General features: G+C 37.1%; 1 protein-coding gene across 2 annotated transcripts in view; it reads left to right on the top strand.

Annotated features, from left to right (window-relative positions):
• Positions 1 to 15954, top strand: part of LOC112826013 (bifunctional heparan sulfate N-deacetylase/N-sulfotransferase 3) — a 174819-nt gene that overhangs the window by 70734 nt on the left and 88131 nt on the right. For both annotated transcript variants that reach the window (XM_073892178.1, XM_025874091.2), the window contains exon 5: positions 13191 to 13376. In XM_073892178.1, coding sequence (XP_073748279.1) covers positions 13191 to 13376 — 186 coding nt within the window. The remainder of the gene's footprint in view (positions 1 to 13190; positions 13377 to 15954) is intronic.

A 15954-nucleotide genomic window follows, 5' to 3' on the forward strand; every position in this document is an offset into this window, starting at 1 on the left:
ATCACTGTTGAAAAGGGACTCTTCCTAATTGTGTTACTCCTGGCCCCGAGGTGATTAGGGCAGGCAAGGAGGAGCAGCTCAGCTTAAGAAGGAAGTGGTTGAGAGGAGGGAGCCTGAACTGGTTGGTTTGAACTCGAAGAACATGCTCTTGGGTAGGTGTTTAATTATCTCTAGGAATTGGATAGCCCTGGGAGAGGCAGTCTTTGCAGGGTCAGCAAGGTCTCAGATGTCAAAGCATCAGAAATATAGAAAATAAAAAGGCATGATTAATACCGTTACATATGCTTCTGTCTAAGTTATGTATCTTGAAGCATTCCACAGGTTTTCAGATCCCCTCATCATCCCAGTTGCCATAATTGTACAACCTTTAACTCGTCAATCTGCTTCCCAATATGTGTTGCCCCAGGCTGACCATTATTAGAACAGAAAACAGTAAAACATTTTTCTCTTCATGTACACTTTATTCCTATTTATGTAGACAAAGATCACATTTTTTAAACCATCATATTACATCTGTGTCTGTCCATGAGCTATTTAGTAAGCCTTCGGGTATTTGTTTTTGGCCAAAAGATTTTGTTAACTAAATGCTAGCATTGAGATTAAAACTGTCCCTTTAACATTTCATATTTGTTATGTGTTCAGTGTTTCAGTCTATCAACACACTTGTAAAGATTGATTCTGTTATTTAACAGGCATTACATCTTTCCTAGCTTTGTGTCATACATATATCTTACAAGTATATTTTGTCAGTATGACTTGAGCATCTTCATCAAGTTATTGGTCAAGTTGAACAGGCTCAGAATAGCATGTCTTAAGTTAATTAAAAATCTATACTTTTGTTTAATTACCTTAAAATGTGCTCTTCTGAACCTGCAGAATATTGAAATACTTTAGTATATACTACTTTACAGTTTAGTTCATCGTGTCTTTCATCTAAGTTTATGTTTATACCATCATATATATTTTGAAAAGCTGTTCTCTTTGATACGGAAAGTAGAATCAGAAGAGATACTGGACATTTCTGCTCTCTACCCTGATCATCAAAGTATTTCAGCCTCCCCCTCTCCAACTGTGAACATGGAATGATATTCCTTGTGTATCTTTTGCTGATTAGAGTTGTTTTTAATTAGCAATTTATGGAAAATAAACTCACTTTGAACTTTAGCCTCCTTCACATAATTTTTTTTACCTTTTTTGTTTATTTTGTTTTGTTAATTTTTTCATCCTTGGTTTTGTGCACTTCCTTTCATCCCATGTACCTGTTTTAAACCCTGGTGTATGTGAGGGCCCTGTAAGTAGTTTCTTTATACAATAGCTAATAATATTGACTCTTCAATATGTGGCTGGAACTCTTAACTAATAATCTTATTTTTTCTCTTATTAATCATATTTAATCCTGCCCCTGCTGGTGTTCTCTCTCTCTCGCTCGCTCGCTCGCTCTCTCATTCTCTCTCAAATGAATAAATAAAAAATCTTAAAAAAAATTTAATCCTCATCACAACCCTTCTGATGTCATCTCCATTTTATAGAAAACAAAGTTGATATTTGAAGAGGTTTAGTAATTGCTCCAAACCACACAGCTAAGCCACAGATCCGGCACTTGAATTCAGAGGTTTCTGACTCTTAATCACTATGTTAAATAGATGTTTTCTTCCTTGTTTTGAATAATTATAATTCTCTGGGAAGAACTATATTTTTTTAAAGATTTTATTTATTCATTTGAGAGAGACAGTGAGAGAGAGAGAGAGAGAGCACAAGAGGGAAGAGGGTCAGAGGGAGAAGCAGACTTCCCGCTGAGCAGGGAGCCCGATGCGGTACTCGATCCCAGGACTCCAGGATCATGACCTGAGCCGAAGGCAGTCGTTTAACCAACTGAGCCACCCAGGTGCCCCAAGAACTATATTTTTTTGAATCCCCTATCCCTCTTTAGCTATACTCCTAGCAATTACTTCACCTTTTTCATCAGAATGTTTTAGAATCTGCTTTCCTAAGTTGAAATTTCATATCTAATTACTTTCAGAATTACACGTTTTAAGCACTTTGAACTCCAAGATGACGCTGTCATCTCCTTCCCAGAGTTCTGTCACTTCCACATAGACTGTAGAATCACAGAACATTAGAGTGGGAGTGTTGAGGATGGAGAGGAGCTGAGAGACTGGAGGTAAGTAGACAAATTGGATTACTATGAAAGTAATTAAGGAAGAAGAAATAAAGACTGACTTTAAACCAACAGAAGTAAGATTATAAAGGAGAGCAATGTGAAAACTATTTCTGAAATAGAATCAGTAGGGCTTCTTATTGGATGGATGATGAGGAAGCAAAAGGTAGTAACAGGTCAAAAATAACATCAAGGTTGGGGCTTCCCAATTTTCTATCTGTGCATACTTATTTAAAGTATGCAAGTATGAACTGCTGCTTTTCCTTAAAAACTCTGAATTTCACCTACATGAGGACACCGGCCCCTGCCCATTCCTACAGTGGCACAGCATTTTTCCTCATTTAGATACATCATTACACTTTTTTTTAAAGGAAGACTGTTGCTTTTTTTTTTTTTAGATTTTATTTATTTATTTGACAGAGAGAGAGAGAGAGAGAGAGAGAGAGAGAGAGAGAGTGAGAGCAGGAACACAAGCAGGGGGAGTGGGAGAGGGAGAAGCAGGCTTCCTGCCAAGCGGGGAGCCCGATGCGGGGCTTGATCCTAGGACCCTGGGATCATGACCTGAGCCGAAGGCAGACGCTTAATGACTGAGCCACCCAGGTGCCCCACATCATTACACTTTTGAAAGTGGTTTCGATTACCTCGGGAACTTTGAATTGTAATGCCTTTTCTTTGTAAATGCCTTTCCGGATTACCTTTCTCTATTCTATAGGAAGACTTCATGCTCCCTAACAAGCTGGAGAATGTGGAAAACTGTTCTTCGATTCCTTTCCTTTCTTTTTCTCTAAAAAAAATAAAAAAATAAAAAAATTCTACATTGCATCTCCAGCGCATATAGAGTGATTTAAACTGGTTTTGTAAAAAGAAAAATAAATTTAGTACATGTCCTACATGAAAATAGTCCCTCAGTGCCCAAATTTATTTGGACACAAAATGAACTCAAAGCCTTATGAATTCTCCAAGAAATTCTTAGTGGTGGGCTGGAGTCAGATGTGGGGATGGAGCTGGGGAAATGTTTATTTCCAGATCCACGCATGCTGCTACTAAATTTTCACTGCTCCTTCCTTTTTGGGCGTCTTATACATTTAGTTAAAATGGAAGAGGCATTTGTTTTCTGAGAGGTGATTATAAACATGGCAGGGATGGACGTGATGGCAAGAGAAGAGATGACAGTAAAGTCCACTCAAATGCTAACCTTGGACCTGCTTTGGTGTTTTCATATCTCCCACTCCATGTCCACAGTCATTCAGCAATTTCTATGAGCTATTTCTTTGCACCATATCCTGCTCCATTTCAAAACTTTCTATCCCCACTCCACTTCCACATTTTTCACCCTGCACCTGGATCATTGCAGCAACATCCAAACTAACCTCCTTAATTCTCCATTCTTTCCCTTTAATTTATGCCCAGATCAGGGAGCACTGAGAAACTTGAAATTCTATTATTCTATTCGCCTACGTGAAACAGAACCTTGCCTTTCAGTTAGAAAGCTTCTAGACTCTCCACATGAAATGTAGGAAGAGAAATTTGACCCTCCAGGTAATTACCAGACACTGTGCTTAGTGCTTTTCATGTGTCCTCAGTTAATATCCTCACAACCACTTGGGAGGCTGATCAGCCCCATATTGAAAGTGCAGAAAGTGAGGCTCAGAGCACTTAAATAATTTTCCTTAAATCACACAGCCAGGAAAAGCTGAGAAAGGATTTGACCCCAGGCCTATCAAGCTCTAAAGCCCAAAAAGTCAGATTTTAATATTCTGAATTTGTGTAAAATAACTGTCTAGAGACGTAATAACACTCCGATTATAAGGTCTTGGTAACAACAGTCAATGTCAGTATCAATGGCATGGTTGCTGCTGTCACCAAAACTTTATAATCAGAATTACTTTTCACCATGTTTTTCTTTTAAATAGCTGTTTATATAATTTATGTGATTTCTTGTGTTTGTGCAGCCAGCACCACAAGTGTTAACTGTCCTGGTGGCTATTTTAAATACCAGAGGGCATGCAGTAGTTATAACAAAGAGCAATATCAACTTCTCTCTTCTTTCTGGAATATTAAACTTCAATTAAAATGGGTACGATGCAGACTTAAAGAGTCGTACTGTAATCAAACCTGTGCATTTTCGGAAAGATTAAATGTGCTTGCCAAGTACCTTGGGAATTTGAGCCTGTCCCTGAATTGTTTATAGCTTTATTACCTCTCAAGGACCCCCAAGGTCCACATAAAGTTCATTGCTTCACACTCAGAAAGCTGGATTAAACTAAACCCTCCAATTCCTCTATTGTCTCTCCAGATAATTTTATTTTTGGTTATTTTGCTACAGCATTAAAAAAAATCTTCATAAATTCATTTTTGATATTTCTACAAACTCCTTTATGTGTTTACTTGAAGAAATTCCAGCAATTCAAAAAAAAAAAAATGAGCCTAGCCTATGCAAGGTACAAGTGTTTACATCATTCCTTTGAGTATTCTTACAAAAGTACACCCTTTAGTGGTGTGTTTACTTATGAAAAACTCAACAATGATATATGACGACACTTCAAAAATTCTGAAGGGAACTCGAAGAGAGGAAAACATTATGCTCTGTTAAATAGAAACTTACTCGAAATAAATTATGTAATTATTAGGGAAGACTAGAAGAAAATCTGTCACTCTCTCCCAGGTAATTCCTTCTTAGAGGTTACCAGTGAAAATGAAGGTTAAATTTCATTATTGGCACTGAATTATTAGCTTAACTTTTGTTACTGGAATTTCTTAACGCATTTGGTGTATTAAATTTCATTTAAGTTTTTCAAATAACTAAGCTGTTAACTTGGGGTAGTACTTGAAGGGGAATATATGGTGTCAAGGAGGGTTTTTACTGATATTGTTAGTACAGCCTTATCAAATTTATGGTTTGCCAGGAGTATTTTTACCTCCCATTTTATACATAATATCAATTACTTTTTCCAGAAAAAAAATACATACTTTTTTGTAAAACTTTTTCTAGATAAGATTGATAGTGATAGTGTGTCTTCTTTTAGGAATGTCTGCTCTTAAATAAGAATTCTGGGGGCACCTGGGTGGCTCAGTCAGTTAAGCATCTGCCTTCGGCTCAGGTCAGTATCCTGGGGTCCTCGGATCGAGCCCCACATGAGGCTTCTTGCTCACTGGGGAGCCTGCTTCTCCCTCTCCGTCTGCCACTCCCCCCTGCTTGCTCTCTCTCTCTCTCTCTCTCTCTCTCTCTGTCAAATCAAGAAATGAAATCTTTAAAAAAAAAAGAATTCTGAAGAGTTTTTTGAAGGCTAGAGGTGATGTGGAAGGATTCTTAATTTACCATTTTTCCTTGTCCTTTTGTTGTTTAAAACAGAAACAGAATAGTGTTAATAAAATGAAAGGAAATTACATAGTAATTGACCAATAATGACCAATAATGTTGCCATTCTCTACAACTCTTTATAAATAATTTTGTTACCTCTACTTGGCAAGCAAAGTGAGGCTTAGTGAGACCTGCCAAAGGCCCACAACAAATGAAGGGTGGCCCTGAAATTGAGCCCAGGACTCCTACATCTGTGCTTTCTCCATGATACCATGCTCTCCCTATCCTTGAGACTCTTGGTAGACACCAACCATTCCATTGTCATGGATTTGGGTATCTTTAGATATGGGAAGAATAAGATTATTTTCTCACTGTGTAGTTGATGAAACACTATATATTCTTTTCCAGAGCTGAGTAACTTCAGAGTAGTAAGGTCATACTTCTGTTCTATGAGTTACTATAATGTCATTCTATTTCACAAAATTTCATTATTAACACCTTTAACACTTTAATCCAAAGACTTCTGTTGCTGTAGGCATGCTTCTTTTAGATCCAAACTGTGAGACAAAGAATATCACCTTCCTGGGGTTTCTGGACCCATAAGAAAATCACCAACCAGGGAAGCTCACCTAGGTCTTGGTGTCCAGAGTTTTTATTGGGGTTTCATTTCATAGGCATGACTGATTGAATCACTGGTCATGGGATTGAACTCAATCCCCAATTCTCCTCCCCTACCTGGAAGTTAGGCCAATATCACCCGGCTCAAAGCCCCACCTCTCTAGTTACATGGGTCGCCTTTCTGGCATGGCCAAACCACATTCTGAGTCATCTTGTTAGCATGACTCAGTTATGGTATCAGGGGCCCACCATCAATAACAAAGACATTTCTATCACTCAAGAATATCTGAGGATTTCAGGCTTATCTTCCAGGAACCGGGGATGATGAAAACCAGCCAAACTCTTTATTATGCAATAGCTTCCAACAGAGGATGAATTTAAACTCTTAAACCAAATATATTAAAAACAACATGATCATCACAGCAAACTTTTCACATACCAACCAGCAAATAAATTTATATGATGAATTAAATATTACCACGTTAAAAAAAAAAAGAGAAATAAATCTACTGGCCAAAAACCTATAAATATTAACCAAATTTGTGTAAATGTGTCAATCACATTTTAGGAGGTTATTACTTCCTTAAATTTATAGGTGGAAAATTACACATGTTAGCTTAAGATTTGATCATGGATTAAAGACGGTGCATTTATATTTAGCACCTGAATATAAAACCACTTCTAAAGCCACACAGATTATATCAAAGAAGCACAGAATTTTAAATCCGAACATTAGTGACTACTTGCACAACTGAAAAAAACAATAAAAACCGGATTTTTATACTAAGGTAATTACTTCTCTCAGGATCTTTTATTTCAAACCATACCAGAGATACCATCATTTGTCACAGGAACATATTTTAATACTGACAATGTTAGCATTCAGTTCCAAACCTTAATTCCCTAACCTAAAGATAAATCCTGACTTGCCTGGTTTTGTTCTAAGTGAAGAAGAAAGTCAGCTTCATTGGGATGATAATTCAGCATATGTTGGGCTACCTTCACTGCCATTTCTTTCTTTCCCCCAGTCACGGCAACTGCTACAGGACTCCTCCAGATACTAGAGGCCCCATGGGCTCCCATCAGCTCATATTCCTGTGTGGCCCATTAGTTTCACTTTAGGAAAACAAATTGTCTTTAGAAACATTAAAATGCTCCTCAAATTTAAGGGCCTAGTTTCATAAATCATTTTCTTCATGTATATTGTGTGTGTGTGCACATGTATATGCATGCACTCATATGTCTTTTAGGTTAAAAAGTTCTAATTTTATTTTTCAAAATATGCTCCTATCATCTGGGAAAATTTATTCTTTTCTATGTGAAAAGCAATAGCTTTTAAGGAAGCTACTTTAAAAAGCAAAGCAAAACAATTTTTTTTCTAGAAACAGCTCCAAAACATACTACCAAATGTAAACATACAGAAACTTTATCATGAACCCATGTAAATTGTAAATGTAAATTTTCAGTACTATGGTAGAGTTAACCAAAGAATGAAAGTCTGTACACTGAGGAAGTGGGACATTCTAACCAAAACGAACTGCAGAGAAACACAAGTTTTTCCAAACTATGTTGTAATGAAGTTTTAGATTTTTTTTCCACTATAGAGTATAGAATGTCTATTTGGTTACCTATCATTCTGGGGTTTTCTAATTATATTGGTTTTTAAACTTGCTAATCTGAGAAATACGGAAATAGGCAACAAGTCTAAGTCATGAATGGAAATTTAAAAGGTTCTACTTATAAAGATTGAAACAGAGAAAAATATTTTAAAAAATTTAAAAAGTACTATTCTATTATGCTCAGCAAGATAAGTCAGACTGAGAAAGACAAATACCATATGATTCCACTGATAAATAGAATCTTAAAAAAGACAGAGAATAAACAAACAAAGAGCAGAATCAGAACTTTAAATACAGAGAATAAACTGATGGTTGCCAAAGGGGGTTGGGCAAAATGGGTGATGGAGAGTGGGAGATACAGACCTGCAGTTATGGAAGGATTAAGTCAGAAATATAAAGCAGAGCATAAGAAATAGAGTCAATGATATTATAATAGTGATGTAATGGGACAGATAGTAGCTACACTTGTGGTGAACATACCATAATGTATAAACTTGTCAAATCACTAAATTGTACACCTGCAAGTGATGTAACATCATGTGTAAACTATACTCAAATTTAAAAAGGTAAAAACCATTCTTATACTAGCAAGAATTTAAGTAAATATTATCAAAGATTCTAATAAACAATGATTCTTCAGTGTTGCTCAAATACCTGAACACCAATTTTTTTCTCTTTTTTTCTTTTAGTTTTTTTGGGGAATTTTTCTAAAGAATATAGCATCACTTTTTGCTTGATAAAAATGTATTATCTTCACATCTATCTGGAAGTATTTAAATGCATAATTTATGAAAATCTTATCATTTTTATTCTATATATAATTTAAATATATAAGTTCATAATAATAAATAAATATGCCTGTCTTGCACCTGAATAATAATTTTTAATTACAGCCTCAAAAGTGTTTTCAAATATTACTTATATAAGTATTAAATTTCCCTGTGAGTTACCCATATGTCTGTGGGTGAACTGAGAGTTTAACTGAGATCAGTGAGAAAGTTAGCATAAGAGGGAGGTGGGCAGAATCAGTTCACAAACTTACTCACTAATATTTATTGAGTGTTTGCTATTGGCAAAATACTGGGCTTATAGCAGTGGATGCAACAGAACCCAGAATTGCAGAGTCTATTGTTTAGTGAGGAAGACAGACATTAAGAAATAATTATACAGAACAATATTCACTTGCAAATCGTGCCGTGTACTATGAAAAAGAAATGAAGGCTATAAGAGAAGTCTTAGTACAGACTTAATTTAGATCAGAACTTGTCGGTAAAGTCTTCTTTGTAGATATGACAAAATAAATTATCAAAAAGAGTTATCACATTTATCCATGGGAAGAGTTGGAGTAGGGACACTCCAGTCTGAGGAAACAATATATAGGAGGATGCTAAGGTAGGAAAGCACTTGGTGGATTTCAGGAAAAGATTAACGTGACTGAAATACAGTGAAGGGTGGAGGACAGTGTAAAATGAGACTAGAGAGAGAAGCAAGGGTCATATCATGCAAGGCTTGGAACTATCCTAAGAATTTTGTATTTTATCATAAATGCAAGGAGAAATCAAGGATAGATTTTAAACAGAAAGTTATAGGATCATATTTGTCTTTTAAATATTACTTTGGCTGCTATGTAGAAAATGGATGGATGTAGCAGGAGAGGAAATGGGTAGACGAGTTGGGGGCCTGTGCTACAAGGCCATGGAATAAAATGGTAGATGAGGCCAGGTAATGGTGATGACCGAACTGGAGAAAAGTGGATAGATTTAAGATACATACTGGAGATAGCACTGATAGGCCATGAGAATAGCCTGGATTCAGGACAGAATGAGGAAAGAGGTGTCAAGAACAAAAATCTAACTTTTCCTACATAGCCACGAGTTGGCTGATGGCTGATAGTGTCATTTAATGACATGGAGGAACCCTGGAGGAAGAGCATATCTGGTAGAGTTGAGAGGTGGGAATGAAGAGTTCACTTGTGAGACTCATTAATCCCACTTTGTTCTAAGTATCTGACTTACATTTTATAATAACATAGCCATATTCCCAGCCTTTTTGGTCCATGTCCTCCACTAGGAAAATCTTGAAATGGATTACGGGTTCCTGGAACTAAGATGCTACTTTCAAGAATTAATGAAGAAGGAGAATTAACTTTTTAAACTAACATGTCTAGTATTTTAGACTTTTGGCCCAGATAACAAAATAATACGTGCTTAATTTCAAATTAAAAGATTTGGAAAAGCATAATCAGTCAAGAATTAAGCATCGTGGCTAAACCCTCTAAAACCTGATCATCTGCCTTCCCAAACACACTACCTACCTCTTGGCCCAAACTTTTCTGTGCAAGAACATTTCCAATGTTCTTTCTGGTATTGAATGCAAATTTGGGGGCCATTTTATGTTGCCTTTATCTAAAGCTCTTTTAAAAGATTTCCTACTAACTAACTCTCAATGATTTATAGGCTGGAGCCACATGGCGCTGGTTGCGACTATTTGGACAGATCAGGAGGGAAGCAGGCACGGGAAGAGAATTTAAGATAGACGTCACAGAATCCTCACATGAGAGAATCCCAAAATCTACAGTGAAAGCAGAAAAGAGGGTCTAATAGCTCTTTTACTGATAAAAAGATGGCCCGGTGGTTTCATAATATCCACATTATAGTTGAGTAGTAGGATCATCGCTTATTAAAAAAAAAAAAAAATGGAGGCAGGGCAGTAATGACAACAATAAACAACATACATTAAATGTGTATCATGCACTAAATGCTCTCCCTGTGTAATATTATTTAATTTACTCTGAACCCCTTCAAGACAAGTACTCTATGACTAGCATTTTAGAGAACAGGACATGAGGCTTAGAGGTCATAAATCATTTGCCAGGGGTGCCTGGGTGGCTCAGTCATTAGGCGTCTGCCTTCGGCTCAGGTCATGATCCCCGGGTCCTGGGATCGAGCCCCGCGTCGGGCTCCCTGCTCCGCGGGAAGCCTGCTTCTCCCTCTCCCACCCCCCCCTGCTTGTGTTCCCTCTCTCGCTGTCTCTCTCGGGTCAAATAAATAAATAAAATCTTTAAAAATAAATAAATAAATAAATAAATAAATAAATAAATCGATCGCTGTGTCTCTCTCTGTCAAATAAATAAAATCTTAAAAATAAAAAAATAAATAATTTGCCAAAGGCCACACAGGTAGAAAACGGGAGAGTGAAATGGCCAGATATATCTGACTCCAGAAGTGGAGTTTCCTACCACTGTGACACAGCACCAGCACACAAAAGAGGAGATGAAGAAGCCTCAGTATTTCTTCAGTGTCAAAAGCTGGAAATAAAAACAAAATTGCGCATACATTGGTCCCCAAATATTTGGGAATATTCCAAAAGAAGGAAAGTGTCCCTGCTGTGCAGGACCATCCTTTTCTTACATGGGCCTCCTGCACACAGAGCCAACCACTTATGGGCATTGAAAACCACCTTGAGTTCAGCATAATTTCTTACAGATCTGGAGATATTTGATTTAATAATACAGTTCCTATCATTGTGAATTTCATCCTTGCTTCTTAAGAAACTGTTAACCTATAACTGTTAATTTTTTGTTCTTTAAATTTCAATGATTAAAATTCATTTTTTTTCATCTGGTCCATGATCACTGCACCCCTATGTTTAAACCAATTTAGATGAGCACTTCACTGACCTTTTCTAACACAAAGTATGGATTGGTGAATTATTTTTAGTTGAAAAAATTTGCTTTAGTTTGAGTTTCAAAAAACCAGTAAAAGAAATGCAGTGAGATATTTCAACTCAGTTTTTAGCAAAATTCTAAATGATATAATAGCAATTCTAATATGGCCATTTCTACAAAGATGCAAATACAATGAAGAACACGAAACGTTCTCTGTCACCCTTCAGAAACACAGGCATAGGCCACCCCACTCTAATACCACTCATTCTCTTTCTCACCGCACAAATGCGGCAGCTCCCCTTTTCAGCAATTCCAGTACATCTGACTGAACGCACTCTTAAATGATGAAGAGAATTTACAAGATAAGGGGCAAGGGGCATTCCACTTGAGGGGGACAGCGCACACAGCGTACAGCAAAGACTTGAAGGGAATCATCAGAAATTGGGGGTGGGGTGGATGAATGCTGGTAGGAGATAAGGCTGTGTAGACAGGCTTGAGACCAAATGTTGAGGGTCTTTTATGCTGAGTGAAGGAGTCAGACAGATACTTAAGGAATAACAAACCATTGGCGACCCATTTTCTTTCTTTCACAGGCTTCATGTACTTCCTTCACCTCCTGCTGTTATATAAGTTGGGAAAAAAAAAAAAAAGCTAACCATACAAACTAACCAAACAAAGCTAGCTTCTTTTTCCATATCCATTTGGAGCGTACTTCTACAATTCAATATATTTAGTGGCCTGATACTATGGTTCTCTGTATGTGAAATTGTTCTTTGGCACGAAGAAAAGCCATGACTAATTCAAAGGAGGCCTATTTGGGTGGAACTTTTGAAGACTATAAAGCCATTGAAAATACAGACAGAAAAATAAACTATTTTTCAGGAGAAAAAATACACTTCTACTGCTGAAGCCATGGGTATTCTTTTTATAAAAGACGTGTTTCATCTTTTACGCCTATGCAATTTCCTTCTATGCCAAAAGATTCCTCTGTGTATTAAGGGACCAACTCAAATGAAGAAGAACAATGACAATAAATTTATTTTTGGAATTTTCTGACCTGGTCAGGGCCAACTGAATAGAGGATATGTGGCATGTACATATGTGTTGTATGTGTGATTTTAAAACTATTTTTTTAACGGACTCATTTTACATATAAAATCTTGCCTTCAAACCAACTAAATTTCCAGATTATTTGGCTTTTTCAGTACCTTCTACTTTTACTATAACCAGGACTTCGACTTCGAAGAAAATTGCTCTGTAAGATTTAACACATTTTCTCATTGCAGGTGTGTGCTTCCTCCAAGGCAGGGAACATAGTCTATTACTGGCCCACATGCTGAGGGACCAGCAGAAATGTGGCAAGTTTGGTAGAACCTGGGCAACAGGCAAAATAAAATCCTGTTAGCAGGTCTAGTGAACTTGGAATGCGTTCTATCCCTCTAATAAATGTTGGTCTTATTTTTGTGGGGAGTGCTGAGCGTTGTTTGTTGCAAGTGCTTGTCATTTAATTTATTAAAATTGTGAGGATAGAAGAATGCGTGGCTATGACAAGATGCACTAAATGCAGACTCTTTCAAGTTATTCATTAAAATCATTAGTCCTGTTCCACCCCCTCTTAAACACAAATGTATTAACATCAAGACTGGTGGAATGATTACCAGGCTTCATGACACCAGAGGTCATAATATTTGTCACCTTAATTTTACAATACAATTAAGTAATGATGGATTTAAACAAATTCATTTATAGTACATTTGAGAATCCTGGGGTAAAAATAGGATCAAGATAAATGTTCCCACATTCTAATTAACATTTGCTTGGTCTTAGGAGCACGGCATCCCTACCGACATGGGCTACGCGGTGGCCCCTCACCATTCGGGTGTCTACCCTGTACACGTTCAACTTTATGAGGCCTGGAAGAAGGTTTGGAATATTAGAATCACCAGCACTGAAGAATATCCACATCTGAAACCAGCTAGATATCGGAGGGGCTTCATTCACAAAAACATCATGGTGAGCTTCCTCCGGTATGCATAGGGTACAACTAATTCTTCCAGATTTACATTCGTCATTTGAAGAAAGAACAAAAGAGAAGAGCAATATGTTGAGCACTTAACTATAGGAAAAGCTTCCTGCTGCAGGAAGTATATTTATCATATCTAAGCAAAGGATGTTTTAATTAAAGTCACTTCTTTACAATTCTTTGAATATAAAATGCTTTTTTTTATTTTTTTTTATTTTGTTTTTTTTTACTGACACTACTTCTATTAACCAGGAACTGATGTTAAAATACTAAGGAAATAATATATCTGACTTGCAGATAATTTACAGAAGCCATTATCTCTTCAAAAAGTTACTTAGTATGTAAAATGAAAACCAACTCTCTCTATATTAACCATGCTGCTCTTTTACAAGTCAAACTGTTCTTCTCTTTACCATGTCAGACCAAGCAAACAAACAAAAAACTTGACTACTTACAACAAGAAACTATACATGAAGTCCTGCATAATCACTAACAGATCATAATATAGAGTACGAATGTAACAGATGATGTTAATTAAGTCATTTACATCCCTTGTCAAATTCTCTCTAAAGCTTCCCTATTTTGTGTTTTTGTTTTTTTATTTTTTACACTGGTGACACATGCATACCGTCAAGATATGTTATTACCTAATACTTTGTGTGACCTCCCAAAGGAACTAAATCCTACTTTTTTCCCAAACTAGAAAATCCAAAGAGTGCTGATGAAGTTAGGAAGTGGCTTCCTGATTTAGACTCATCCTGGGAAGAAATACCACACAGAACACTGTGTGGTGAGGCACTGGAACTCTCTGTCAGACTACGTTTGACCAGATGCCTACTCTCTAGAATTAGGCATAACTGACTTCTTTTCACAGTTTTCTAATGTCTGCAAAAATTACAGAATGGATAATGACATTTAATTTGGATCAACTTGCATCTTGACTTTTTCCTCAATAAAAACTGTTGTAAATGCTAGATGGGGACATAATGGCTCTATTTCAGCCCAGTCTGCCCTTCTTCTTTACTGAAAATAAACTCGCTATGCCTCAAGCTGCCAGCCTTTTGACCAGAGAGAGTTTAGGAGACCTGGGTTATAATTCAAGAGTATTCAATACTTTCCTGCCATTTCTAAATCATATGCTGTCTTAGTAGAATAGTGAGCGTAAGTCTCTAAGGACTTTATTAAATGTTGTCCTCTTTTGTTTCTGTTTCTGGCTGTACTGCCAGAAAATTTGCTTGGCTGTGTCCCATGGGATATGTTCATTTTTCGTTTCTCCTGAAAACATAGTTTACCTGTATTATAAATGCACAAATCTTACAGGTAATAAAGGCTCTCACAGATTTCCTGTTTTGATGGAAGTGTCCCTATGGCTCCAGTTTTGTAGCAATCCATGGAAACCCTCTATATTTGCTTTGTGGGCTCTTGGATGAGAATGTCCAAGTGGGAAGTGCTCAGCAGGCAGTTGATTATGCAGTAAAAGAGAGAGAACATGGCTTGGAGTCATCCAACTAGAGGTGCAAATTAAGACCACAAGAGCCAATATGCCCTCCGAGGAAGAGAATGAAAATAAAAAATCACATCCACATTTTGTTTTATGAGACGAAGGAAACTTTTTTTTTTTAATATTCACAAATCAAATTCCAAAGGCCCTAAAGGAAACTCATTACTTCTCTTCAAGCCAGCTATCTTTGATCCTGCTATTCCTAATTCAGTTCTGCAATTCCAACATCATGCTGGCCACTGCCCTCCAACTTCCAGTCTCTACATTCCATCAGTAACTCCTTTACAATACATTTTTATTTCCCTTAGTTTCCCACAGCCTAATTCACTGCCTTGACTTCATGTGTAAACTGTGCTGCTGGTTCCTACTTTGTTTATAGCTTCCATTTACCGCCCACACTACAGCCTATCCCACAGAACAGTGCCAACCTTTCATTCTTTTTAAAACACTGCCTTCATCTGGGCCTTCCTAACCTTGATACTTCCAATTATCTCCACACCCCTTAACTTGCTCTTCAGGTATCTGAAAACAGTTTAGATTAAATCTACCTTTCTATCTTCTGTTTTCCTATAGCTAATACAGACTCACTCCAGCCCAAAAGTTCTAAAACAGCATTGCTGTGTCCATGTCTTTGTCATTTTTTCTACCTTGAAAGACTTTCTGACCACTCTCTACCTACTCTTCTTCCCTTTATTCCTCAATATCAAGCCCATATCCTATAATTTAATGTAAAGCACCTTGGTGTATAACAGCTGAGCGGCTAACTCAGGCCCACTGTCCTGTGAATTCCCGTAACAGATTATTTTATAACTCCACTAAGAATATAAAAGCCTACTATATTTCAAGGTGTTTGTGCCCTAACTAGAGTCTCTGGGTTTCCAGTCCTAGTGCTTTGTCTGCTACACAAATTCGGTGTTCATTCAGTAAGAAATTAAGGAAAAACCAGGACTCTCTGACCTAACCCCTGGTTGCTAAATGTGACTTTCCGGAGAAAGCCAGAGCCCTCTAAGCAATTAGACTACAGATCCTGATTATCTACTTTCTGTTTCTAATGGCGGTGTCCCTTG

This window comes from Callorhinus ursinus, unplaced genomic scaffold (assembly GCF_003265705.2).
Source record: "Callorhinus ursinus isolate GAN/ISIS: 27379988/994484 unplaced genomic scaffold, GSC_fseal_2.0 scaffold4, whole genome shotgun sequence".
Lineage (NCBI taxonomy): Eukaryota > Metazoa > Chordata > Mammalia > Carnivora > Otariidae > Callorhinus > Callorhinus ursinus.